This window comes from Camelus dromedarius, chromosome 24, assembly GCF_036321535.1.
Source record: "Camelus dromedarius isolate mCamDro1 chromosome 24, mCamDro1.pat, whole genome shotgun sequence".
Lineage (NCBI taxonomy): Eukaryota > Metazoa > Chordata > Mammalia > Artiodactyla > Camelidae > Camelus > Camelus dromedarius.
This window is the reverse complement of record NC_087459.1, coordinates 17,495,383-17,522,409: the sequence shown is the minus strand read 5'-3', so window position 1 is coordinate 17,522,409 and position 27,027 is coordinate 17,495,383. Positions and strand designations below refer to the sequence as shown.

At 47.3% G+C, this 27,027-nt stretch overlaps 1 protein-coding gene and 1 long non-coding RNA gene across 3 annotated transcripts in view; one reads left to right on the top strand and one right to left on the bottom strand.

Moving 5' to 3' along the window:
• HS3ST2 (heparan sulfate-glucosamine 3-sulfotransferase 2) overlaps positions 1-17,317 on the bottom strand; it is an 82,000-nt gene extending 64,683 nt beyond the window's left edge. The window contains exon 1 of one of the 2 annotated variants that reach the window (XR_010377678.1): positions 16,427-16,482. Coding sequence is in view for 1 of the 2 variants with exons in the window: in XM_031433059.2 (XP_031288919.2) it covers positions 16,427-16,920 (494 nt within the window). In the remaining variant the exon portion in view is untranslated. Of the gene's footprint in view, positions 1-16,426 lie in introns of both variants that reach the window. The other variant, XM_031433059.2, reaches the window with a different exon arrangement.
• The window catches only part of LOC116147207 (uncharacterized), a 71,441-nt gene continuing 61,148 nt past the window's right edge, over positions 16,735-27,027 (top strand). The window contains exons 1-2 of the long non-coding RNA XR_010377679.1: positions 16,735-16,824; positions 22,143-22,236. This is a non-coding gene — a long non-coding RNA (uncharacterized LOC116147207). The remainder of the gene's footprint in view (positions 16,825-22,142; positions 22,237-27,027) is intronic.

The following is a 27,027-nucleotide window of genomic DNA, read 5'->3' as shown; positions in this document are numbered from 1 at the left end:
CTAGTTCTTTTTCCATCTTGTGAAGATGCCTGAGCCCTTGGTGGAGTTTTAAAAATCTCGTGGTTATACTTTTTTTTTTATTCCTAATTTTGCTTATTTGTGTTCTTTTATGTTCCTGATTAAACGCCTTAGGTGTTTGTCTATTTTATTGATCTTTTTCAAAAAAATCAGTTCTTGAGTTCTTTTTGTTTGTTTGTTTAAACCAATGCTATTGTTTTCCTAGATTCGTTTTCTGTTTTTATCTTTCCGAATTATTTCTTCCTTGTTTCCTTATGTTTGTTTGTTTTGCGAGGGAAGTTATTCAGTTTTATTCATTTATTTTAATGGAGGTACTGGAGATTGAACCCAGGACCTCATGCAAGCTAAGCACATGCTCCACCACTGAGCTATACCCTCCTGACTTGTTTCTTTATGTTTGTTATTATAATTCTTCTAACTTTGGGGAAAAATCCTTAGTCAGTGCATCTGCTTCATTTAATAATGAAGCTAGGCTGCTGTGGAGTAGAGCTTTGGCTGCATCTGACTGGTTTCAATAAATATTATCATTATTTTCCACTTACTGCACCATTTATGATTTGGAAATTCTTCATTTACCTGGGTAATTGAGAGGTGCAATTTTAATTCCCGAGGTTATCCTTTTTGTGATGTACATGATGTAGCAATGGAAGCATGCGATTTAGGAATGTGGAGAAACACAGAAGGAGGAGGAGCATTTATATGATGGGGACAATGATGACAGTAACAATGTCAGATGTCTTGGTGTGTGGTGTGAACATCATCATACTTGAAATAGGTCAATACGAATAACCAGAGCTGACCCTGGAAAAGCCTGGTGGGCCAATAACCATGGGAAAATGGCAAGGTTAGGAAACCTACACCATCTTTTCCCCAGGCGCCAGCACAGAGTAAGAGATGTTGGAGGGGTGGACACCACTAACACATCTATGCACACACTGTCTGCTCCACTGTGGTTTGTACGTGAACCACCCCACCCTTGACCCCTCCCCACCTCTGCGGCAATCTACTTCCCGGTCATGCCCCACCTTGTCACCTCTCCCTCCAGCTGTAACAGGCTCCTGAGTTATCGCAGCTACTTCCTTGAATTCAGTGATCACCCACAGGCTGGCAACATTCATGTTTTTGCCTCTAGCCCAGGTGGCTTCAGCACAACCACCCAAGTAACGTTTTCATCACTTAAGGAAAAGAAACCCATTCAAACTAATCCAAGGAAAAACTGGAGTTTGTGAAAGGACCCAGGGGCGGGCACCTTGTAGATACGAAGTGCAGGGGTGCAGTCAGGCTTTAATGGCTTCCCTCCGTTGTACACAGTGTCCGTGTCCAATTTCAGATGCCACGGAAAGAAAGAACATGGTTGTGGCCCATCTGTAGCAGGGGCTGGGGAGTGAACTCTGCTGGCTCTGGGAAGCCTGGGCTCTTCACCAAGTACTGGGAGGAGGGAGCTGTGGGCATCTCCAGGCCAGGGTGGGCGCTGTTCCCCAGCTCTGGGGGGCTCTGGCTGGAGAGGGCGCACTAGGGGAGCTTTTCTGTCCTTGCTGAGTTGGCTCAGGACGGAGGGAGTGGGCAGCAGGGGATGCCTCTGGCTCCCTCCTTGGGCTGTCTGGTGCTCAGGTCAGACCTACTGTTGGTAGACTGTGAATGGTTTTGTTTTGGGGGGAAAATCCTTGGATGCCTCTTCCATCGTGCTTTGTGATCCATTTTTTCCCCACCCTACATGCCCTTCCAACTCTCCACAGGCCCTCAGCCAGATCTTCTAACCCACTGCTGCTGTCCTCCCTCCCTCGTCCTGGCTGGACATCTGTGCGGGCCACCATGGTCCGAGACCACAATGGAAACTTCCCAACTTTTGTGTCAGACCCCAGCATCACTCAGAGGTGTGGCTGTGAGGTGGGGAAGGTTTAAAGGCCACCCATATCCTTGATTCTAACTCATAACAAGGATGGAAGTTAGGGAAGCTTGTGAACTCCAAAAACCTGGGAGCTGGTTCTCTTTGATAATCAGAAATTAGAGGTACAGAATGTCTTTCAGTAGCTGAGTTCTACAATCATGGATATTAAAAAAAAATTTTTTTTATTTTGATGGGGGTACTGGGGATAAAACCCAGGACCTCATGCATGCTAAGCACACACACTACCACTTAGCTAACCTTCCCCCACAGATATGGATATGTTTTAAAATAAAGTTTTATTTTTTAATTATCTTGGAAAGTATTATAAAGTAGACTTCTTATTAGTGTTAAGCTTTATGAATTTTAACACACGTATGGAGTCATGAGACCACCATCACAATCAGGACACAGAACAATTTCTTTCCTCCCCCCAAATTCCCTTGTCTGTCTCTTTATAGTCACCCCCTCCCCCTGGCCTAAACCTTGGCAAACACTGATTTGTTCTCCATCATTTTGATTTTGTCTGAGAGAATCATAGAAATGGAACCATACAGTACATAACCTTCCTTTCACTCGGCATAACGCCTCTGAGCTTCATCCAAGTCACAGTTTTGTTTTGTTTTGTTTGTTTGTTTTTAAGGAACAATAAAGGTTTCACATAGGTCAGTTAGATTGGAACTGTAAAGAAACTATGGGCAGCCCTCAGGTAATATATTAAAGAGCAGATATTGGTCTGATCAAACCTAGAATCCAGAAAAACTGATACAAAACCAGTCCAGAGAAAAAGATCTAAAAATACTGCATAGCTGGATCTTTTCCTTCCGTTCTTCACGTCTGCATTCGGTTTTCCCATGATGCCCCATCAATTTGCAATTTAAATTGAAATCACAGCTTTTTAAACCACCCAGACTTTGTAATGTCAGCCAGTCCCTCCCAAGCTGTTGATGGACCATGACAACCAAGTATAATAAAATAATACAGTGACATCAAAGCAAGAGGGATCCAGGTGGGAAGGTCAGCATTCCCCAAAGTGTGAGGTATGTACCTCTAGTGGTTAAAAAAAAAATGTAGGTGGCACATGGACATGACTTTAAATGCTGCCTACTCACATCATTAGAAAATAATTCTCTTTCTTTTTCCATTCTATTCAAATCTTCCGATTCCATCACGGAGAAAGCCTTAGGTAGATGCTAAGATGTTGCTAACATGTCTCTAACAGGTTTTGATCTTTCTCTGTAACAGAAAACGGAGGCTGCCTCAAGCAGAGCATGGCACAGGCAATGATATGGGGCTGGAATCTAACTGCATGGTTTGGTTTTTTTTATTGCATCGGTTTTTATAACGGCTTCCTACTTCTGGCAAGTGACGATTCTCATTTAAAGATAGTGATAAAAAGTTTCATGTTTAAGTGAACAGGTGAAAGCAAAAATGATAAGTGGACTTTAACACCATGTTAAGTATACACAAGTATTTGTAGATACTTGTGAAGATGGGACCCAAATAACTGAAGGTTGGGGAGCCACGTGCCAGATTTTAGATAGAATTTTGTTGGCTCTGTGATTGGAGAGGCTTGTTGACGGATTGTCCCAGAGGCAAGAGAAACTTGGATGATCACCCAGCTCTTCACCAATGGTGCACACACACAGGCTCTCAATACTGATCATGCAGCCAATTCCAATGTTGTGTGCTTCACGTCAAAGCTTTGCTTGAGCTTGGCTTTAAAGGGAATCGTGCCATCTCTGATGCACTTCACTCTCCTGCGAGGTGGCTGCCTTCTCTTACCACCCCTCTCTTCCTCGCCAGCCTCCTCTGCACCTCCATCCCAATGCTCTTCTGCCATTCTGCAGATGCCGACTACTACTCAAGGCTGAAGAGAAGTTCTTCCAGGCTGATCCTTATGGTCCACCCTTGCCCATCCCCTAGCCTCTCCTTTTTAGCAAGACCTCACTCTCCAGGTTGGACTTCTATCTGAACCAAACCACCGAATCTGAGAGGCACTCACGTTCTATGCAAGCTAGGTCATCTCTAAAAGATGAACCTCTGAGCATCTCCAACCTCTCCAGCCAAAAGAAGTGTGTAGCAGGGTGGGGAGCCTTGCACTGTTCTGAATGACTATGGCACCATGAGCTGGGGACAGTGACCAAGCTGCAGAGAATTTCTATCCCTTGGAGAAGCTGTCTGGAGCAGTGATGGCATCACAAACTCAGAATCCTCAGGGATGCTGTGAGCACGTACAAGGATGACAGTAAGAAGCAATGAGGATTGCTGGCTCCCTCCCTGGGGGCCAGTTCTACAACCAAATGGGTTTCTCCATCCTTGGGTCACCCTGGATCCAGATTCCTCTCCTCACTAGCCCAACAGATAAGTCGCAGCTTTCCTCACCTTGACAAAGGTCCACATTATGCCTTTTGTCTTCCAGTCACGCCCATCAGCTTAGGCATGCTTGCATCTCCTCCAAACACAATCCAGGAAAGAGGACCCTCAACAGGCACAAAATCTAACACATACTAGTAACATGGAATCACTACAATAGCCTGGGAGGTAGGGGTGCTTGGTGCCCTCATCTTACACAGGAGAAACCAAAGCTTAGGAAGTTAAGCTGCTCACCCCACAGCTAATGGGTGGCAGAGGCAGGATTAGAAAGTGGTGGAAGCAGTATCTAAGGTTCACCCTCTCGGGGTGATGAACGGCAGCTTATGGGTAGCATTCAGCCCACAAACATGCTCTGTTCAGCCCACAGTGTTCTATAAAAGTTGTGAATCAGTAAGACACAATTGTAAACTGAGAGTTTGCATTTTTTGCAATGCCATAGTTCAAGCTTATTTTTTTCCCCCTAAAAAAGAAAAAAAAAGAAACCAAAAAAACCCTAGAAGACCTGGCAATACAGAGATGGCAAAAAGTCTGTTGGGACTGACGAATGGTTGGCCCCTCTAAATGGGACAAGTGCCCCCCCACATTGTCCCACAGTCACCTTCATTCATTCACACACACGCTTATGGAGTCGCTGTAAGGTGTTGACTCTAATGCCATCACTGCTCCAGACTGCTTCTCCACAGGACAGACGCTCTCTGCGGTTATGTCACTGTCCCCGCTCACAGTGCCCTATTTGGAACAGCTCACAGCTCTCCATCCTTCTACACTTCCCTGGGTACCAGCCACTTGGATAAGTGTAGCGGGTGCTCAGAGGTTCATATTTTAGAGATGACCTTGCTTGCACAGTTGCCATTTGAATGATGTCCAAATTTAGTACCTATAAAAAAAGAGCTTTGATATAAGACCTTCTCAGAATCTTTGCACCTATTTCCTCCTCGTCATCCTAGATAGGAAAGAACAAATAAATTAAGTCAAGTTCTTTCCCTTCTGGCACAATGACTGCCAGACAGAGATTTGGCCAATTTGCCCAAGAATTTCTGGTTCACAGAGAAGTTCGTGCTAGAGAAAATGCAAGAAAAAGGCCTTAAAGCAGGGATTTTGCCACCACAGAGCTTTGCAATGACTTAACTCATTTTTCAGAGAATTAATAATTCAGATCCCACACTGTTTCAGCCAGAAGTGGCCATAAACTGCAGAGAGTTTAACCAACCACTTCTAAAAATGGGGATTGATCCTGGGAAATGCTACCTCCACTTTAAGCCATCTCACTTGAACAAAATGAAAGCTGTTAGATGATTTCATATCTTCATTAAAACCATCAAAGCAGAAATGCACTGCCAAGAGGCTGGCAAGGCGGGGAACATTTCCCCGTGCTCCGGCAGCTCTGGGGAAGTCAGGGAGACTCAGATCCCCATGATTTTACAGAAAGGCATTATGGTGTTGAGTTCTGTTTGAACGTAACCACACATAAGCCCCCTAAATCTAGCAACGCCATCAAGGCAGCTCCCTTGCCAGGCATGCTGATGAGGCTGGAACACGAATGAGAGGCTGGGTGCCACACACACGGAGTGACACGTGCCTTTTTGGGGTTGGAGCAAAGCTAATTTGATCTTCAGAAATCTCAAGAGGTTACCTAAGAATGCTGCATTTATAAAAAAGAGCTTCAAAGACCTCTGAGAGAGGGACTCTGCCGCCTTGCATTAATTTGGGGGTGACCCCACAGCCTCCAAGCCACAGTAGAACGTGACTTTCCTCTCTCTGGTTAGTTCAAGGACGCCAACAGGGAGACGCTTGGCCCATCAAGCGGGGGGCTGTATTGGGAAGTATGTTCGGTTCAGATGCCAGCCTGCTGTCACTTTTAACGGCCTGAGAGAGACGTCATCACCATCATCATCACACCACCAGCTTCCCTGACTCCCCTCACACCTTGCCTCCATGAATCTGTTAGCAAATCCTGCCGCTGTACCTTCCTGCCACTGTCCCCAGCACCTGCCCACCTCTCACACCTCCACTGTCACCATCGCATAAGCCCCCTCACCACTTCTCCCACTTCTGTCAGGCAGCCCAAGACGTCCTTTTAAAGGGCAAGTCAGATCATATGACTCCTTAGCTCCAAACCATCCAACATCTCCCCATTTACTCAGACTAGAAGCTCAAATGCTTGCAACGGCCTACCAGGCCCCGCATGGTCTGATCTGGTTACGCCTCCGAATTTATTTCTTGTCACTCCCTTCCTTGTTCCGGCCACTCCAGCCATTTTGGTTCCTAGATTTCCCTCAGTCACATCAGCTACCTTGCCGTCCTCAGAGTCTTGGCATTTGTTCTCCCTCTGCCGAGAATGCTCTTCACCCTGGTGGCAGCACGCTTTGTCCCTTCACCCCTTCAGCGTCCCCTTCTTGGTGAGGTCTTCCCTAACCCCCACCTGGAGTCGCAGTGTCCCCTCCCCACCCACCACACTCTCCATCCTCCTTCCCTAGATTTTCCCACAGTGGTTATCGCCATCGGACACAGATACGATTTACTTATTTCTTTACTGACCATCTCCTTCCCACCCCATAGAAAGTCAGCACCATGGGGGCAGGGATTTTTGCCTGTCTTTGTCACTACTCTCTCCCCAGGGACTCTAACAGTGCCCGGCACAGAGCATTTGCTCAATAAAAGTCTGTTGAAGGGATGGTTGAGTCCTCATCACCATATCCTGCATTCTCTCACCCAGCCTCCCAAGAGCCCTGTGGGAAAAGCCCGGTGAAGGGCCGGGGCCAATTTGTGGCCTTGAAACAGACCCACCAATTCCTAGTCAGCCCTCACCCCTACACATAGTCACTCAACAACTATTTGCTGAGCACCTACTGTGTGCCAGGCACCGTACTGAGCTCCAGGGACACAGCCACGCACAAGACAGATAAAATCCCTGTGGTCCCAGAGTTTTCAGCCCGGAGGGGAGAGACAGCAAGCAAAAAGAAAAATGAACGAGAACATTTCAGATTGCAATAAGAGGTATGAAGTAAATAAAACAAGGTGAGGATGAGAGAGAGTGGGGGCTGGGGAAGATGAGTCAGCTAAGACTGGGTAGGAAGGCATCTTTGAGGAGGTGACATTTGAGCTGGAACCTGCATGATGAGAAGCAGTCAGATCTCGGATGCACTGTGGGGAAGAGGGATGCAGGTGGAGGAAACAGCAAATGCAATGTCCTAAAGCTTAGGCATCAGCTCCCCACAAAGCCTCTCTGACCCACCCTGGGGGCTCCTCTCCGCGACCCCACATGCCCAGAGCATTTTCTCTCTCAGCATGTCCTGCTAGCAGACTTGTCTGCCCCTTCAGCTCTTTAAAAGACAGTTCTTCTTTCCAATCTTCATTTTTTTTTCAGGACTTAGCAACAGCACCTGGCACACGGTAGGTGGTCAAGAAATGCACGCAGAACTAAAGTGAGTTGACAAAAATTTATTTTGTGATTTGACTGTAATCAGAGGTCAAATCATGGGATGAACGTATTTAGAAGCAGCTTCCCCATGGGGCCACTTCCTTTATCCACCCCCTGTGAAAACCCCATCTGCCCATTGAGATCTAAACAACATACCACCTCCTCCAGAAAGCTTTCCAAAATTCCCCCAATTGGATTTCATCTCCTCTCCGTGCATGTATCTCTGTTATGGTTCCTACCATCAGCTGACTTGTGTAAAAATTTCCAGGAACATTTCACAACCCATCAAACTGGGAGGAGCCCAGGAGCAGGCCTTGTGTCTTACCCATCTCCAGGTCCCCCGCACGTTACTCAGTAAAGGAATCATGGCCCAGAATGACAGCCAACACTCGTGGGAACACCCCTTCCACGTGCCAGACATTTCCTGAGCACTTTTACATGATATCACTCATTCAGTCCTCACAGCACCCTATGTGTAGGCAAGAGGAGTTGTCCCCCTGTGCAGATAGAACGGGGGCCCAGAGAAGCCACTGGTGGACACACACCCAGCAGGTGGTAGAACCGAGATTCCAACTCGTGCATTCTGATTGGAGAGTCCAAGCTTTTAATTCCTGTGCTGAAACTGCATCCCCTGGGAGTTTCTGTCTCCTGATCTCCACTCTGAGTTCATCACATCCTTGAATTTAAGGCTCTGCTCCTTTCCTCCAATAAGATCCCTTTTCAGCGCTTCCTGAGGCACTGCTTCAACGCTCACCTCTCCACCAGCCTCAGGGTTGATCTGGGACGCCTTCACCTGACAGTGAGCACCAAGACCAGGGGCCCTGAGTTAGCAGAAAGCCCCTCCTCATCACTGTTGTTGACTATCTGCCCAGGGTTTAGGAGCCCTGCTATCACAGACGCCCTCCACCTTGCTTCTGTTAACAAGGAATGGACACCAGAAATTGACACACAGTAACTGACTATACTTCAATTAAAAAAAAAAAAAAAAAAGAATGGGAGGTCCCAGGAACAACTTTCCCCAGAGTGCCTTTTTCACAGCTAAAAAGTCCGTGCAAAGAAAGGACACTGTCTTCCCCTCTTTATTCAGTGAGATCAGACTGCCTGAGAAAGCAAGAGTGACATCCTGCCCTGCCGTTATGCTTAAGCCTCATGTCATGCACAGCTGAGGGGAAGAAAAGGAACTTTGCATCCCGAGACTTCAAAAAGACATCCTGCCTCACATGAGCCTCAAAAATCTTAAAAACAGAAAAACAGAAAGAGCTTTGAGCCCCTTTCACATAAGTTGTCAAGTCCCTAGTGGAAACAACTCTATCTCTGACCTGTGCAACACCGACACCTGCAGGTATGTGACGACCTATGGAGATACGATATTCATGGGGGAGACCGCTGATTTTCCACCAGCGAGAATAGTGATGAAACCAATAGTAACCTTGTCCTTTTTCTTTTTTTTTTTCCTTTTAAATACTTGCTATACCCTTTATTCAGGGAACCTTGTTCTTCGGAAAAGGCTAAACTACTTTGTAAATATTGCAAGTCACAATACTTTTCTGAATGCTCATATTTGTTCTGAGTTTTCCTTTGGCTTGTCTCTTCCAATCATTAACACATCAAAGGAATCTGAAAGCTGGAAACATCACTGGATTTACTTACACTGGATTTCCCGCAAACTCTAGCAGGGTTTCCCATGATGTCGGTAAATACCTACCCCAGCTCGGTAATTCTAGCTACTATATAGACCTACTAAGTGTCACTCAACCACATAGTGAGGACATTTATTCTTTTTCCCACTTCACTGTCATTCCTTCTGATTACACCAAGGAGAAGCGCTTCACGTTGATATTGGTATTTCTTTAACTGCTCTGACTAGTATTCCCTAATGTCCTCTTTTAAACGAAGAGCAGGCTGCAGGCTTGGAACATCCTAGCCATCTTCAGTAGCAAAAATTCAACAGCACTCTTTTGTTTCCAATCTATTTATTTTTACGATTACTTTCTAATTATGGCAAGGGATGCTGCGTCCCCATCCAGGGTAGTTTTCAAACGAAGCTGTTTTTTTGAAAATATGTATTTTAGCTACATTCGCATCCTGGGTGTTAGGTTTACAGATGCACAGCACATCTCTAGGAGGATACACAAAAGCGGGTCCCTGTGATTGCTCCTGGGAAGAGAAGTTACTGCACGGAGGGGAGACCTGGTGGAAAGGACGGGAATGGTTTTCATCCAATACCCTTTGTCATTTTTGACACCTGCACTGTGGGAACATATTATCTTTTCTAAACTGTACACGCTGAAGAAATAATAAGCCCCATTCTTTATGAAAAGTTATCATTTTTAAATGTGTTCACTTAAACAGAAATATTAAGAAAATAATAGTAAAGGTCGTGCCAGGTTTTGGCAACTATGAAGGTGGTACAAAGGTGTCTGAAGCCTGGAAAACACTACCCTCAGAGGTGTGGGGGTGATGCTGCCCTTCAGAAGATGGCAGTGAGGGGGCAGACACCCTAATTTTCTTATTCATGGGGGCTGGTGGCCTTGGGCCCTGAAACGCAATCAGGATGGAATCAGAACTGCCGATTTCAAAGGTTGGGAAGCCACTCCCAGTGGACTTGGGTCCAGGACATCATGTGATGCTCAAGCCCCCGATAACACAACCAGTCTGGCCCCCGTTCCTTGGAAGCATATGCTCAGTGGTAACCCCTGGCCCCTCTTTCTATGCCATTATCCCCTGAGGAAGCCCCGTGAGTGCGGCATTGGACCAACAGTCCAGCCGTGTAGCTTGACAGGCAGCAATTACCTCTGAATGCTAAGTCATTTCCACTCACTGGTGGCTTTTACCCACCTCATCAAGCTGCCCAAGGACTACAAAGCACTCCAGCCCATCAGTGCAGCCCATTAGGAGAACAAAGTGGCAGCAGAGCCAGCCTGCAGCAGCTTGGCACTGATGCTGGCAAATGGTAGGCGTCTGACAAATAAATGGATTAACCTGCCCCAGGGTTAGTTCTGGAGGAGAGAGAGAGAGAGAGACCCCCAGGTTTGGGTAGACTGCGTGACCTTTCAGACCCCTCCAGCCTGACTCACAGCTTATCTACCCACCCCACTGCCACCAAGCCCTCGCTCATAGGGACGGCTTCCCCTCCAGGTCCTCCAGTGGACTCCGATCAAAGGGGAGCTGTGTGCTTCTGCCCCCTCCCCACCCACTCGGTCACTCAGTCATTCAGGAATGATTCGCGGAGGTCTAACCAGTGGAAGGGAAGCTACCCTAATGCCTGGTGCATGGAACAGAAGCAGGCATGCAGGTGACTCAGCCCTGCCCTGAACCTATTAGGGACTCTTGGGATGTGACCCCAATTATCTGGGTGGTATAGCAACCAGTGAAGAACACGCCCACCATAGCATCTTCTTGTCTCCCGGTGGGTATCAACCTGCATTTTCCCTCATTTCAGAAGAGACATTTTCAGGGAGATGGCATGGGTAACCATCAAACATCTAAATGGGCCAGCTCCTTGATCAACCAGAAGAGACCCCAGCTGGCTGCCGAGATGAGCAGGATCTCCCGGGCTCCCCGCTGGGCCAGGCATCTGCCACCTGTCACTGGCCCTTTGTAAGGTCCAACAGGCGTCCAGAGCAGAGGGCACCTCTGAGGGAGAGAGCTTCCATCCAATATGGGAGCATCATACCTCATGGAATCTAAGACTCCAATCAATCACTAAGACACATCCTCATTTCAGAGATGTTAAAAGGCAGAAGAAATAAATAAGTGCTTCTTAGAATCCATGGAACAGTTTAACATCCAGCACAGACTTAGCAATGTGTGCGAGCTGAACAGCACTGAGGCTTGTCAGGGTCTTTTCTTCCTAAATAGGCCATGGGGAAAGCCTGGTCTTCATGCCAAGCTCTCCCACTGTCCCTCTCAACTCCAGGGGGAGGCAAAGCCAGCTCTTCAGAAAGCCTCCTTGAGCGGTGACAGTTGTGCTTGCCCATTCTGAATGTTCCTCGGTGCCTGACAAGAACCGTACATGTGCTGGAACTAACTACTGTATCTCCAGCTGCTGCGAGGCTGACACCAAGCTACAAGACGGACGAAGGATTTACGGAGTCAACGGGTTCATTTAATCAGCGTGTGTGTGACATCCTCCTGGAGCAAGGCAGGAAAACTCCTTCTGAAGACATGTCTGCACACACGCTGGAATTGTGTGTGCGGGCGCACACGTGTCAGTGTGTACATGCACACGCATCTGTGCACACTCAACAAGTGTGGGTCAGTCTGTGTGTCATGTGTCATCTGTTTGCTAAAGATGGAAAAGCCTTCTGCCTTTGGTTTCATTTCTTCTTAAAGTTTTGCCTTTCTAAAGTTTGGCTTTGCTATTGGAATTTGATTTCTTGATTTAAATGAGCTGGATATGGCAATAGACCTTATTCTGTGCTTTTTATTCTCTTTCTCACTTAAACTGTTGCCTCCCGGGGCAAGTGCTGTGTCTTCTTTGCCTTACAATGTCCCCCAGAAACCACTGCCGCCGAACAAAGAAATAACCAGAGTTGTGAAGTGGAGTCTAAAATGTACAGAACAGGCTCATCTATCACAATTTTGACACCAGAGCACAGAGTCAATTATCTCACATTAACTTGCTCTTGTTGGCATTTTGGCACATTTAGGGAAGATTCGCTTCCTCATCACATGGGCTCCCCACCCCCCGCCGCTGAAAAGTAGCCAAATGGAGAACACTTTACACAAAACTCAGCTTCCCCTAAGACTCGCAAAACCACTTGGCAAGGCAGCGCGTGTACCTTTTCATAAGAGATGAAGACCCTGAATATTCTGTCTCGCACCCAAGCCTTGATGAATGATAGCATCGCAAATAAATTCTTAGGTTGGGAGGCTCTAAGGCACGTACGCTGTCAGACATCATTCTCATTTTAAAGGTGAGCAAGCTGACAACCAGAAATGAAAGGTGACTTTTTAACCAATGCAGGAAGAAGGAGAGAAGGAAGGGAGAGAGGGAGGTGACAAAAAAAAAGAAAATTAAAGCAGAGCTGAAAGTAGAACTTAAGGCCAAGCCTCTTCCTCGTCTATCATGGAACTACTTTTCCAGCAATTAATTCATTCCTCAGCCCCATGGAGTAACAGCAGTAGGACAGAAACCAGTAGTTCCCACACTAATGGTACCGATGGTGATAACAGAGGGTTGGTGGTGAAGTATGGGAGTAATAGTAGTGATAGTGACAATGTTACTGCCTTCTCTTTATATACCAGAGAATTTTCCAGGGCACCTTCATATGCAGTGTTTCATTCATTCTTCAAAAGAACCCTCCGTGGTAGTCACCGTAGGCGCCACCATATGATGAGAAGCCAAGAATCAGGAGGCTCACTCTGCTTCCAATGACGTGACATCTAGGTGACTGTCTCTGGCCTTCTGGCAGCAGGTCCTTCCTGGGTCCCTCGTCAGCATGGTCTCACTCTGCATCTCTGTCCAAGTGGCTAGCTGACCCCACCCTGCACACCCAGCTGCTACCTTGAGGAGGAAACTGGGAGACGGGAACCTGGCCAGGTGCAGAGGTGAGGTAAGCTTCAGTGATCAGATCTCAGAGAACTGTGTAAGGGGAGGGACCCTGCCGCAGAGGACTGGGCTCTCCTAGGGTGGCCTGCACTGGGCTGATTCCATGAGGGGGCTGAGGCTGGGGGCAAGGAAGGTGTAGATTCTGGCCCCTGGTCTCTTTGGCCAGTGGTGTCTCTTTGGCGCTATCATTCTGCCTTCGGACACCGTTTGTCACCTCCTGGTTCATCTCCATTTACCCGCAGAAAAAAGTCTCTCCTTTTGATTTTTCCATTGTTTGTCTGACTGGGGCCTCCAAACCCAGGGATTTCAAGGTGGGCAGATGGTGATGAGATCCACTGTCTGCAACTCTGCACCTCCACTTTTGTAAAATCCAGTCCCCCACAATAGGTGCAAGGGCTCTTTGGCCATGTCTACCCAGTAGACACTGGCTTCATGGTGCCAAGCTGTGTAAAACAGTGGTTAGAGTACTTCACTGGAAACGCAAACATCTGTGCAACACACACACACACACACACACACACAGTGTGTATGTATAAATCTTTGTGGGACAGTACATGCCAGTGACTTTGGTTTCTAAACTTCATCAGCTTGCTTTGGATCCCATTTTAGATGCTCTCTCTTTTTGGGGTTGCAGTTTTCACATCTGTGAAATGATGAGGGCAGCGGGCAGACAGAGGAGCATTCTGTCACCTGCCGTCCTAACTCATGGAATTCAGGAAGAAAGTGAGAACTTACAGGAAACCAGATCTCTCCATCACTTCTGCAAATTACTTCAGTGATAATAAAGAATAAAAAACATACAGAGAAATGTTCTGGAAATTATGGAAACAGCATCCAAATGGGGCAGGATTACCCTATGCAGAAATGGCAATCTACACCAGAAAGCTACACCTTGACTCTGGGATGTGGATTTGCAACAGCACGAAGCACAAACTACACAGCCCCTCCTGATTCTGTGGGCTCCCAGCCTTCTGGGGATGGGGCAATTAGTACCAGACCTGTGGGCTAAATGCTCCTTTAGAAATATAAAAGGGGAAAGGGAAGGGAAGTCAGACCTTGGGAAGTCAGGGGTATGGGGAGTAGAGAGAGAAATGGAGCTGTCAGCATGCTTGATGTTAAATAAAACCTACCAAGATTCAGCTGAGAATTTTAGCAGAATCCAAATGTGCTATATTGAAAAAAAAAAAAAAGCACGGCTCCCATCTCTAAGGTTCACAGCTAAGCTGGCTTAGAATCACACATACCAAGGTTAAAAATAAAAAGCAGCCATCCCTGAATGACAAGGGCTCCAAGAAGGAAGCCTGAGGTGTGGTGTTTGGTAGTGGAGCAAAGGAGACAGGGAATCAGAGGCTGGATGCAGGGAAGAGGTGTTTACCAGAGGGCACAGTATAAGCCAGATGCTCAGAATTTTGCTATTTTGCACTTAAAAGGCACTTCACTTTGGCAAAGGGTTTCATAATGATCTTTAGACTTTCCATCGAGGAAACCCTGCTGTGCATTAGAGCGTGGCCATGGCTGACCCACGCAGCACTCTGCTCTTGGATGCATTTGTCTCCCCTGCCCTGGGGTCTGGCTCCGACGCTGTCCTTGTACACCTCGCGCACCAGGATGGGACGCCTGTGGGTCACAGCTTGGAGAGACCAGATCTGCCATCCTGTGCCACCCTATCCCACTGAGCCAATCTAACAGTGCTCAGGCCACCCACCAGCCAGCTGTTCCCTGCTGCGCTCTGCTGGGAATGGGCTGTGTGTCTGCCTCCTGAGGACGGGGCATGTTCCACTCCTGTCCAAAACCATGACCATGGTAGGCCAGAGCTCACTGGCAAATGGGACAAGTTGGCCCTGTGATCCCCCTTCTTACAAATCTAGGATCCCTATTAGGAGCCCGGGGAGAGGGGGGGGGTCCTTCTTCTAATGAAGTTGCCCTTTATCCAATAGGCTTATGACTTTCTACTCCCTAAAGCGTTTACTTTTATAAAATTAAAAAAAAAGCCCTCTGTTACTTTGTCAGCTCCCATGTTACCCCTCCCCAGTTCCATCACTATGCAGACATTTCTAGCAAGTCTTCAAGGGGCCAGGTGGATGGTGAGAATTCTGTGACCCATGTGTTATGGGGAGCCCATTCATTACATCACCCCCAGGGATGCCTTGCTCATCCCCCATGTGGGCCAGTCCTACACCCCAACACCATACAGGGCTTGGAAGGTAAATAGGCATTGAACAGTGGAGGTTGCCACCTTCCAGAAGCTTCAGGATATTCCCAGACACCACCAGCCTGGATGACTGGCAACCACAGCAGTGCAGTGGGGGAGTGGATGGTCTACCTATGACTAGTGGCCCCTGGGACCCTAGCCAATCTTCATCTGAGATGCTCACCAGTATTCCAAATTCCACATCCTGGCAGGCTTAGAAGCATCCCAGTGCAAAGTTTCTTTGTTACACTTTTAAAGCACTTTAGAAAGGCCTTGGGAGGCAGACAGGGCAGGGACTTTTTCTGCTCATTGTGATGGATGAGAAAATTGAGGCTCAATGAGTTTTAGAAATTTGCTCAAGCTAAGCGGAAGAGCCAAGACTCACATCCAGGGTCCTTTCTACTACTCCAAAACACTAATTCAGGGTCAGAGCGATTGGGAGTCTCTGATCAGATACAGCAGCAAATACCTGGAGCTGAGGAGACTCCAGAAAAGACCTTTCTCATCCTGACACTACAGGGGACGCCCTGTCATTCGGCCTAAACTCCGGGGACCTCGCCCAAGCGCAGAGTCCTGCCGCAAGGGGGCCCTGTTCGGACTTTCCCTTCTCAGGGTCCGTCAGAGGCCAGGAAAGAGCTGGCGAGGCTCAGGAGAGGGCTGTGTGTGTCCTGGCTGCCCCTTCCCTGGACACCCAGCTCCACCCCAGAGGCTGGACACGCAGCCAGCCCTCCAGCAGCTCGTCCCGAGGTCTGGCCGGAGATCTCCCTTCCCTTGCGGCGACTCCAGAGCCAACCATCCTTTGCCGCCCAAGAAACCGCGCGCCCATCTACACATTCACTGGGAAGTTCTGGATGAATCCTTCCCCTAGAGTCTCCCCACGTGTTAGCCGGAACCCACACGGCGAGCCAGGTTAAGGGGAAGCGAAGGCGCAGGAGAGGGCTCAGAGGACCGAGCGCGCGGAGTGGGGCTCCCGCTCCTTACCTGTACCAGTCCAGCCCGCGGCCGTAGTTCCTGTCGAAGAAGTGGGGCTCGGTGCCCAAGGCCCGCACGTCCGGGTGCACGCGAATAAACTCCAGCACGGCGCGGGTGCCCCCCTTCTTCACGCCCACAATGAGGGCTTGGGGCAGCCGCTTGGTACCCAGCTTCGGCGAGCCGGAGTGGTTGGAACTGGAGAGGCGAGGGGCGGGCGCGGCGGCGGCGGCGCCGGCGGGCGCGCTGGGAGCGCCGGGCTCGCTGGGCGTCGGGCCCGGGGGATCACAGGGGCGGGACTTCTGGAGAAGTTTCTGGCCGCCCGCGCTGGGGCCGCGGAGGCAGCGAGGCGCCCCGAGGAGCCGGCTCCGGCCCAGGTCGTCGCAGCAGCACAGGAGGCTGTAGCACAGGTAAGTGCAGGAGAGCGAGAGCGTGAAGGCGAAGAGCAGCCTGCGCGCCCTCCGCGGCTGAGGTGGCCCCGCGCGGCCCAGGACACTATAGGCCATGGCTCCATGGGCGCGCGCCGGGGGTCATGGTTTCTGAGGGAGCGCTGGCGGCGGAGCGGCGGGGGCTCTTCGGCCGCCTAGAGGGCTGGCGCGGCGCGGCCCGGGCCACGCGGGTCGGGCGTGGGGGGCGCCGTCTTCTCCAGGCGCTGCCAGCCGGGGTGCGCACCATGCCCGGGGACCCCAGGGGCGGCGGCTCCTCGGGGGACGGGCGGCGGCGCCTCCGACATCCTCCCCGTCCTAGGTGACGGGGCTCCGGGCAGCGGGGCGGCTCCCGGCGCTCCTCGGCTCTCACGTGCGCCGGGTTCGGAGCGCGCCCAGCGCCCGAAGCCCCATCCCGGATCCACGCCGCGCGGCGCCCAGAACGCTCGGCGGCGGCGCGGCGGTGCGGGCGGGCCGGACGGTGGCGCTGGCGCCGGCCGCGTTCCGGCTCCTCGAGAAATGCCGAGCGGAGCGCGCTGCCGGCTCTATTTAAAGAGTCGCCTGACGTCAGCCGCGCGGGTCCCCCGAGCCCGCGCCCCGCCCGGGGACCCGGCCCGCCCCCCCGCGCCCCCACTTTCTTACCCCTCTCAGGGACACACCACCCCTGCCCTCCGCACGCAGGCCGCTCCCTAAGGAGCCCCGGCCGATTTGGGTGATGTTGGGAGGGTGTCGAGGCGTTTGCTCCTCTAGAAGCCTGGACACCCCGGCCACAACGGCCTCCCGACACCCAGGGGTGGGAGCCCGGGTCGAGATTGCGCCATCCAGACCCAGACATAGACCCAGGCGCAGGCACAAGCACCCTGCATTGATAAACGGTCCCACCACACGGACACACGCACGCACGCAAACACAGGTACACACGTACCTGGGCGGGACACACCCCACATGGGGCGGGGAGGGAGAAATCTCCTAACCTAGGCATAGAAACACCCACGGGGACACTCTCTCTTCCGCCCACCCCCATTTCACCCAGCGGAGAGGGAAGCAGACATGGTGCCTTGCGCGCAGGCAGGCGCGGCGCTGGGACACATGCTCTAGACGGGATGGGTGGAGGAGCGGAGTGTGAGATTCCGTGACTGTTCGTGGAGCTCCTCAGCCCCCCGCGCGCTGACTCACACCCAACGGCTCGCTCTGTCTCACACCCATGAAGCGTGCGCTCCCACCCACCGTCACTCCACCTCTCCCTGAGCCTGGCGGGGCAGCTAGCCCCAAGGAGCGGACTCCGCGCGGGGCGGATACCCCTCAGCCGCTGCCCCCTAGCGGCATTCTGCTCCCCGGGGAGCTGAGCAGGTCCCACAGCGTCCCTAAGGTCCAGGACTTCTTCACGCCGCGGCACAGGGAGGAGGAAACAGAGGGCGCGCAGAACTCATCCAGGAGCAATTCTTCTTGGAATGATTCCTAAGTTACTGCCCACGGGACAGCTCTCAGTGACTATGACCAAGACAGGCTTAAGTGACCAACCCAGTACTACCCTGAGTGACCACACTAGTAGGTCAGAACTGTGCATCAGAAAGGCCTAAATGACTGTGGACAAGAACCCAGCTAAGTTGTTGCTCCTCAACAATGCTATGCCATGCTGTCCAGGTGTTCATCAAGTGAGTACCCCCATAGACTGTCGGAGTGACCACCGCCACCCACTCCCCAAACTGAACATCCCTTTTCAGCAACCTTCTTCAGGTGCTAACTTGACCACGCTCTGTGGACCTTAGCCCAAGCTAGGGAAAATTTTGTAGCCAAACCAGACCCATCCCCAGAAACCTTAGAACAATCCGTCTACTACAGATAATAACTTCCAAGTTTGTTTCAAACACTGGGCATGTATTAACTCATTTAATATTCACCACAACCTATGAGATTTTTTACCGTTATCCTCACATCATGTCGCTTCCTTAATCCTAACATTTATTGAGAGCTTCTTTTGTGCAAATCACTTGGCATGCACTACCTCATTTATCTTCAGAGATAGGTACTATTATAATTCCTAACTTACAGAAAGTGAGATTAAGGCTAACACATACTCAGTAATGGACAGAGCTGGGATGAAACCCAGGCAGTCGGACTCCAAGATTCGAGCTCTTAGAGTGTTTTGCAATTCCCTGACTTCCTTTGACCATGCCTCACATAATTCCATCCTACATCTGAACTAAGTTGTTCCGAACTCTGACACCTGGGACTGAATGAGGAATTTCAGGTATGGATTGAAAAGTTTAACAGACTGAGAAGTTCCACGGAGCTCTCATCTCCCTTCTGTAAACTGTTTCTAGTAATGCCACCCATGACCTCATGATCTTTTTCTTGTAGCTACATCACGCTGCTGCCAGCTCAAGCTTGCAGCCAAGTAACATCTCTGTTTCTTACAAGTGCTTCTGATTAAGACACATCTACCCCATACTGTGCTTGCATAGTGAGCTTTTTTGGACCCAACATGTAGGTCCTTCCACATTTGACCTGATTGAATTGTATCTTGTCTCATCAGCTCACTCCTCCAATTAAAAAAAAAAAATCTACTTGAATCTTGAATCATGACATAGCTTTCATTTATTAAAAAAAAAAAAGTAGAAAGATGATATGCTAGCCGCTTTACCCTTGATTCCAGGGGTACCTTGGGCAAGTGGGTTGACCTCTCTGAACCTCAGCTAAAATGGGAATTAGGATAAACTGAAACCTCTTGGGGTTCTGATGTTGCTTAATTCTATGATTCTCATTACTCAAGACATGAACCACTCTGTTGGCATCATGTCATCTCTGTGTTTGATTACAATTAATTAATTCCTCACTCAAATTTTTAATAAAAGTGTCAAAACACATATGTTGCAAGGAGTTCTAATATGTACTTTCAACAGTTTTCCACATTGTGAACCTGCTATTTCCACATTTCATGGTTAAAATTACAAGGTTAAATGTGGATTAATCTACTCTGACAAGTGCTTTTTTTTTCCATAGGGGGAAAAGAACCATGGATATAGTTATATCTCCTAATTCTGTGCTTGGCTCAATTTTTAAATTATTTTTATCTTTGAATTTATAAACTCTGAAATTTCTGGATATTCAGATACATCAGAGCCATGCAGATTTCCCTCTTCAAAATTCCAACCAGAATAGTGACCACGACTTAGATAAAAATTTTCAGGAGGGAGACAGTGAACATGCCTGTGCATTAACCTCTCCCTCTATTTTTTCCCCAGAAGTGCCAGGATTTTTCTTTGGGGGCATCTGGTAGGATTATGTTGAGTTGTCTGGTTTGTCAAATCACACTCACTTTTCTATCATGTGAAAGAAGATGAAGGTGACTCAGGCCTGGTATGACTCTGGTGTTAGGGACCCAGGGTCCGCCATGTTTCCTCCATCCCCAACTCGCCATGTAGTCCAAGATGACTTACTCATCTCCAACTATCCTGTCCACATCCCAGATGTGCATAAGGAAAAAGGACAGAAAGACATGGCATGTCCCTTCGAGGACATTTCCTAGAAGTTGCCTGCATCACTTCCAGCTGCATTCAGTTGGTCAGAACATTGTCACCTGGCTTTCAACCTTCAAGAGACCCTTTGAAATGTAGTCCTAATTCTGGGTGGCTATAGTCCTGGCTAATATTCAGGTGTTTTGTTAGCCAGAAAGAACTTGAAGAAAACTTATGGAGAGCAACTGGTAATTGCTACCATTCTTGGGTTCTTGGAGAGTTCTCCCTCATTCTTTCCTTATGTGGGTTTGTGTAGGCTGAGCCTAGTTCAAGGGCAGGCATATGACCAAGCCCAGTCAATCACAACTTTCTAATCATATTTCAGTGATTGAAAGCAACTGGACTCTAATTCTTTAGTGAGCATCAACTAGAGAACTTTTGTTTAAACTGTTGGAAAGAGAAACTTTTTCTTCTGAGATGATGAACTAATATAAAATAAGCCTGAACCTTTCAATGGCTATCTCTGCCATCGAGAGGGGAAACTCTGGGGAGTGAAGCAAACACAGAAGAAAGCAAGACCAAAAGATGGGGAACTGGAGTCCTGATTGTAACTGAATCTAGCTGCGCCAGAAGCATGGTCCCTGGACTTTTTGCTCCAATGGACTAGTTGTCTTTCTGTTACTTGCAACCGAAAGAGTCTTGACTAACCCAAAAGATAGTTGCCACCTCAATTACAGGGAACAGGGACTATTTAAATTAAAAAATGGTGGAGGTGGAGTGGGGGCTTATTTCTAAGGATACACACAGACTAAGACTGGAATCCTTCAAAATCTGGACAGTCAGAGGATCCAACTGCATTATCCATCTTCTCTATTCCTCTCTGTACCTTATTTATTTCCTTCTGACTCTTAATTGCCTTTTTTCCCCCTTTATTTATAAATCAGTAAGGGTTACTGAATTGCAGGCAACAGAAACTGACTCTGGCTAATAATATAAGCAAAAAGAAGAATTGGAAATAGCTCACACAGAAAAAGCACTTCAAGATAGTACACAGATTTAATAAGAAGGCTGGAGAATTGGGCTCATAAACAGAGTAGCAACCACAGAATGTATTTCTTTCTCATCCTTTTCTTTCTGAGTCTGTTTTCTCTTTCGTGTCAGCAGTATCTTGAGTCTTCCTTTCCACTCTAATACCCTGCGTGTTAAGACCTTGAATTTGAAATTATAAAATAAGGACGTTTTCTTTCCCTTAAGTCTTTGGACCCAGTCAAGCTTTATTATTCAGTTTTATGTCAGTGTCATTTTCAAAAATCTTCCCTAGTGCTGAGTTTCATAAAATGTGAGAAAATGTTCCAAAGAGGGTGGTTCTTTTGAGGCAAAAGACTGTGAAATGAAATCACATGGTCTGCAGGTTGTGTGAGATGCAAAGTTCACATCTGAGCCAAGAGGATGTGAATGGATATTCTACATTTAAGAAAGAGATTGGGAGTGAGGATGAGAGAAGATTTTATGCATATTCACTTCTCTGGATAAAATCAGAGGGCAAAAGTTCAAGGGACAGATATTGCCTATAGAAGGGAACCAAATCTAAAAGACCAGGAACCATGGTTGATTTTAAGTGCTTTGTAAGATTCCAAGCCTTTGTCACTCTCCGTTGGCAATAATAGCCATAATAATAACAGGTACTCCTTACTGAGCATTTACTCAGCAGCAAGCACTGGGCAAAGCATTTAAGTGCATTACCTAATCTAATCCTCTCAATAAACATGACACAGATTGTTAATATCCCTATTTTATAAATAAGAAAACAGTGTCAAGTAGGGTGAATTTTCTGTGTTCTCACAGATGCTGCTGAGTGAAGAAGAGGGAAACGAGTGCAAAAAGAAAAAAAAATGAATTGGGAGATCAACGATCAGCTTTACCCATAATCTTCCCTCGGGTCAGTACACGCCCCCACCTCCCATCCTGCATTATTTAATCCACATTATCTTATCTTCACCCTATCGTTCCATCTTGTCTTCCTAATAAGACTGTAAACTCCTTGGTGGCGGGGATTAAACAGCTAGTTCCAACTCAGCCTGGTACTTGGAACTTGGGCTGGTTTTTTTCATGTTGCGACTCCCGTGGTTTCTTTATCTCTTTTCTCCTTCTTGCTGGACCATTAAATATTACCCCATCAGGGCTTCCAAAAAAGAACAAATATTTCATTTCAAAAAAAATCCCAAAGTGAATTATTTGTAATGTCAGGGAAGACACTGAGCCTGTTCACTTGCGCAATAATCCGGTTGAGCTGAAACTCTCTCATCTCTGTGTCTTTAACCAAATGGAAGCAGATAAGACTGTCACAACTGGTGTCATCACCCCCCATTTATCAATGCCCTGTGACATAGATTCAGATTTTAGCGGTGGAGGAGTGGAAGAGCTACCTAGCTTCAGAGAACAATTTAGGGAGATATATTTGTCAGCTTATGTTGAGTTTCTTGTTTCCTTTCAGCATTTTTATTATACAGGTAATATATTCTCCATGTAGAAACAAATGAAAATACTGAGAAGCAAAAAGAAAAAGATCCCCCCAAATCATACCACTGAGAAATAACTGTCATTATTCTTTTTACATCCTTCCAATTATAAATGCAACCATTTGTTTGTTTATGGGTCAGCCCATCGCTACTAATTTGTAAGCTGTTTTTTTAACTTAACAATATTGTGAATCTATTTTATATCATTAAGTACAGACCTAGATAAGTCTTGTAGTTCAGAAAGAGAAAAATATTTCTGCTGGGAATGCTAGATGTAAGGCTGGTGTAAGCGTGCAGCTAACGAATGGAGAAAATCTAGCATGCATATGAATTAATTCACCACAGAAGTGAGCAGAAAGTGAGAGTGAAAGACTGGGTCTTGGTAATGATGTTTGAATCCCTGGATCAAGCTTTGCCTGAAGCTATCTGTTCAAGAGACAGTAAAATATAGTAGTTAGAGGTGTAGGGTCTGGAAGCACACAGCCTGAGTTCAAATCCTGGCTCTGCTAATAAGATTAAACAAGATTATAAATGTAATCATTCAGAGCACAGCCTCACTAACAATAAGCCCTCAATAAACATTAGCCATTATTATGCTGCAAACTTTTCAGTTACATCCATCAGTAAGATCTCTTTTTGACTTTAGCTATTTTGATTGATACAGATAGGTACTTTTCAACTAGATATGCATCTTTCAACCTACTTGAAAGTTTTATTGACAATAAAGTAAAATCAACCTCTGTCCTCAGTAATCACCTAAGACCCCTGCTACTTTGGATCCAACTTAATTCCCTGATATTTTAAATGTTTCTAGGGAAGTAACCAAATATCCTCTCTAGACAGTTCATGGCAAGTGTTCAACAAATGTATATTGTAATACCCTCAAAGACTCCTTTGCCTGGAGGAAAGCAAATTTAGCCCTGAGGACGTGAAACAGCTTAAAGGACTGAATTCTCTGTTTATTGATCACCTCCTTTGTGTCCTCTTCCCTCTTTATTCAGTCTAAATTTCCACAGATAAACATAACAATCACTTTTTTGCTTATATCATCAACTCCCTTGACCCTCTCTTACCAAGCTGTATTTCCTAGTTGAAAGAAATCAACTTTCTGCCCACTCAGTGCCCAGTGTCTGCACCCACACAGCTGAACACAGAAAATGCACAAGCATGATGACTAGTCTCACTTAAAATTCAAAATTTTCAGTCTCAAGTGGACCCTTGACACTTCCCAGCAATCATTTCCCTAGTCTATTCATTCTCCCATTCTGCTATATAACCATTCAGTTCCTTCCCTCCCCTGCTTGAACCTCTGACACCTCCTTCCCTTCCCCGTCAGCTGATGACCTTGCTTCCTACTTCACTGGTAAATAGAAACAATTAAAGGAGAACATTTACCACTGCCTCTACCCACCTGCCTATAGCTATGGTCATATAGTCTATTCATTGTCCTGCTAATGTGATGTTATGGCCTGTGTTTTTCAATAAGGCCAACCCCTCCACTTGTGTCCTCTATCCAGGCCACTCTCTTCTGTTCAAGGACATGAATCCAGAAATCCTTCCCTTTTTCTCCTGCATCATCAGTTTTCTCCCTCTCCGCTGGGTCCTTCCCTTCAGCATACTTGATATTTCTTCCATCTTAAAAAGGAAAGAGAGAAAGGACCCTGTCTTGACCTCATCTCTCCTCCAACTAGAGCACCATTTATCTTCCTCTCTTTACATCTCAATTCTTCAAGAGAGATCTCTACTCACTGACTCTGAAGTCTCTCCATCCACTCATCCTTGAGTCCATTACAGTCTGGCTTATGCTCCCATCTCTCATCTAAAACTGTTCTCCTAAGGTCACCAACGACATCCATAGTGCTAAACTCAGGTCAGTTGTTAGTCTTCATTGCACCTGACCTATCAGCAGCATTTGACGCAGTTGACGCTCTTCTTGAAACATTTTTTTCCACCAGGATTTCAAGACACCACACTCTTCTAGTGTGTGTTTCTTCCCCCACCTCTCTACTTCTCATTCTAAGCTTCTTTTGATGGTTTCTTTTTGTCTCCATGACCTTTAATTTGTAATATCCTAGGAATTAGTCCTTAGACACCGTCTCTTTTCTATCTACACTTACTCCCTAAGGACATCCTAAGTTTCATGGCTTTCCATACCACTGCATCTCAAATTCATATCTCCTTTCCCCTGAACTGTCCACTCAGACATCTCCACCTGGATGTCTAACAGACATCTCAAACCAAACAGGTCCCAAACCGCACTCTTACTAGTTCCCTAACCCACTGTTATCACAGTCCTATAACCTGAGCAATAGTCTTGGTCATCTGTATAAATGACAACTCTCATCTTCCATTTGCTCAAGCCAAGAATAATCTAGAATTAGGCTTGACTACTCTTCTCCTCTCACACCCCACATGTGATCTGTGAGCAAATCCTGTTGATTCTCCCCTCAACACATATACTGAATTTGACTGCCTCTCCCCACCTCCATCGCCATCATCTTAGTCCAAGCTATCATTCATTCTCACCTAATTTCCTGTGGTAGCTAATCAGTCACTTCCTCTTCTCTCATTTCTGTCCCCACTCTTCCATGCTTTCCTTCGGATTGCAAGACGCTAGAAGCCTGAAAACTACATTTCCCAGAATTGCTTGCCAGCTGGTTTCCCGTTAGGTTTGCCCAATGGGAGTTCCTGGCAGGAGACTGGAAAACAAATGGAAGGGAGAAACCATGCTTTTGCCTCTAGAAGTGTCTCATATAGCATTAGTGACAGCAGACGTGGTGGTTAAATGCACGTTTCTAATTTCTTGTTCATGTAGCGTGGAGGTTGAAGTGGGCATTCCTATAACCTTAGCAGCACAGAACTCTTGGTGTAGTATACCCTTCACCTCTCAGACAATCTGGGGGCCCTGGGATCCTGCAGTGTTAGTGGGGTGTGATCTCCTGGCTTTTTGCAACATGGATGTGGCTGTGGTTCCTAAGGCAGCAGGAGCAGTACCAGACACTCCAGCAGTCCCAGTGATGTAGCAATCATGGGCTCTGGCAGCATCATTTTCCCCTTTATTTCTATAGCCTAGAGATATTTCCTGCAGTTACTAATTTCTAAATAACTTTGTCCTTCCCTTTTTGCTTTTCCTACCCTTCCATCACTTTTAGAACCAATCTCCTGTATTAATTCTTTCTGTTTAAAATACCCAGAATATTTTGTTTTCCTGAGCAGACACTGATTGATACAACCACAGTAGTTCTTCTTAAAATCATCTCAAGAGTGAGAGGGTGCCTCCTGTTTAAAGCCCTCTGAGGCTTCTGATCTCACTCAGGAAGAAGATCTGCCCCAGGGGATAAAGACTTGTCAACTTGGTAAGAAGTGTTTTGAGACAATGAAACCAAAATAAAACTGTCAACTGCCCAGATTGCTCCCTTCAACCCTTTCCCCCCACTATTCTCAAGCAACTAGCAGACTCCAAACTGGCCTCCTTCAAAAATGAGAAATAATCAGAAGAATCTGGCAGGGGACCTGTGAATAAATACCACGTAGGAAGATGTCTTTGGTTCCCTGAATTTCCTCTTGGTTCATTCCAACACACTCTTCCCCTTCTCATCACTCTGCGGTCTCCCTCTCTAGAGGTCATCTTAGTGAACTTTTCTGTAGAATAAGTGACTGGAGAGGGGGCAGCACAATTTCCCAGTTGTGTGCATGGCAAAGGAGACCTAGGGGTGCAGCTGCTCCGGCTTGTACCTCTTTCCTGCTTTCTGCAACACCTGATGGCTCAAAGTACTGAACCTTTTGAAGACTGTCTGGCAGTGTTGCCTACTTTAGGTGTTCAAGGCAGCTTTCTCAGCTCTGCTGTGCTGGGTGATGCTTCCAATTTTTTATTGTAATTTCTCCTTTGCTGATGAGTCCTCTCACCTGCTTTGCTCATGTAGGTTAATACTTTTATTTCATTCCTTTGGACACAGAGGTATTGGAAGAAATACAATTTGTGTGACAGAGGGGTTCTGAAAGGACCTTGAACTTCTCCAACAAAAAAGCACTCAGGTGGTGGCTCTCCAGCTAATCTCTGTGTGCCAAAGAGGCTGCTCCTCCAGGTCTGAGTCTTAAGCTCTGACAGATATCAAATGTGGACCCTGCAGGTGGCAAGCAGCAGGCAAGTAAACAGTTTTAGAAGGTCAGCTGGTGGGTAGGTGGGAAACCTAATTAATTTGTACCATACA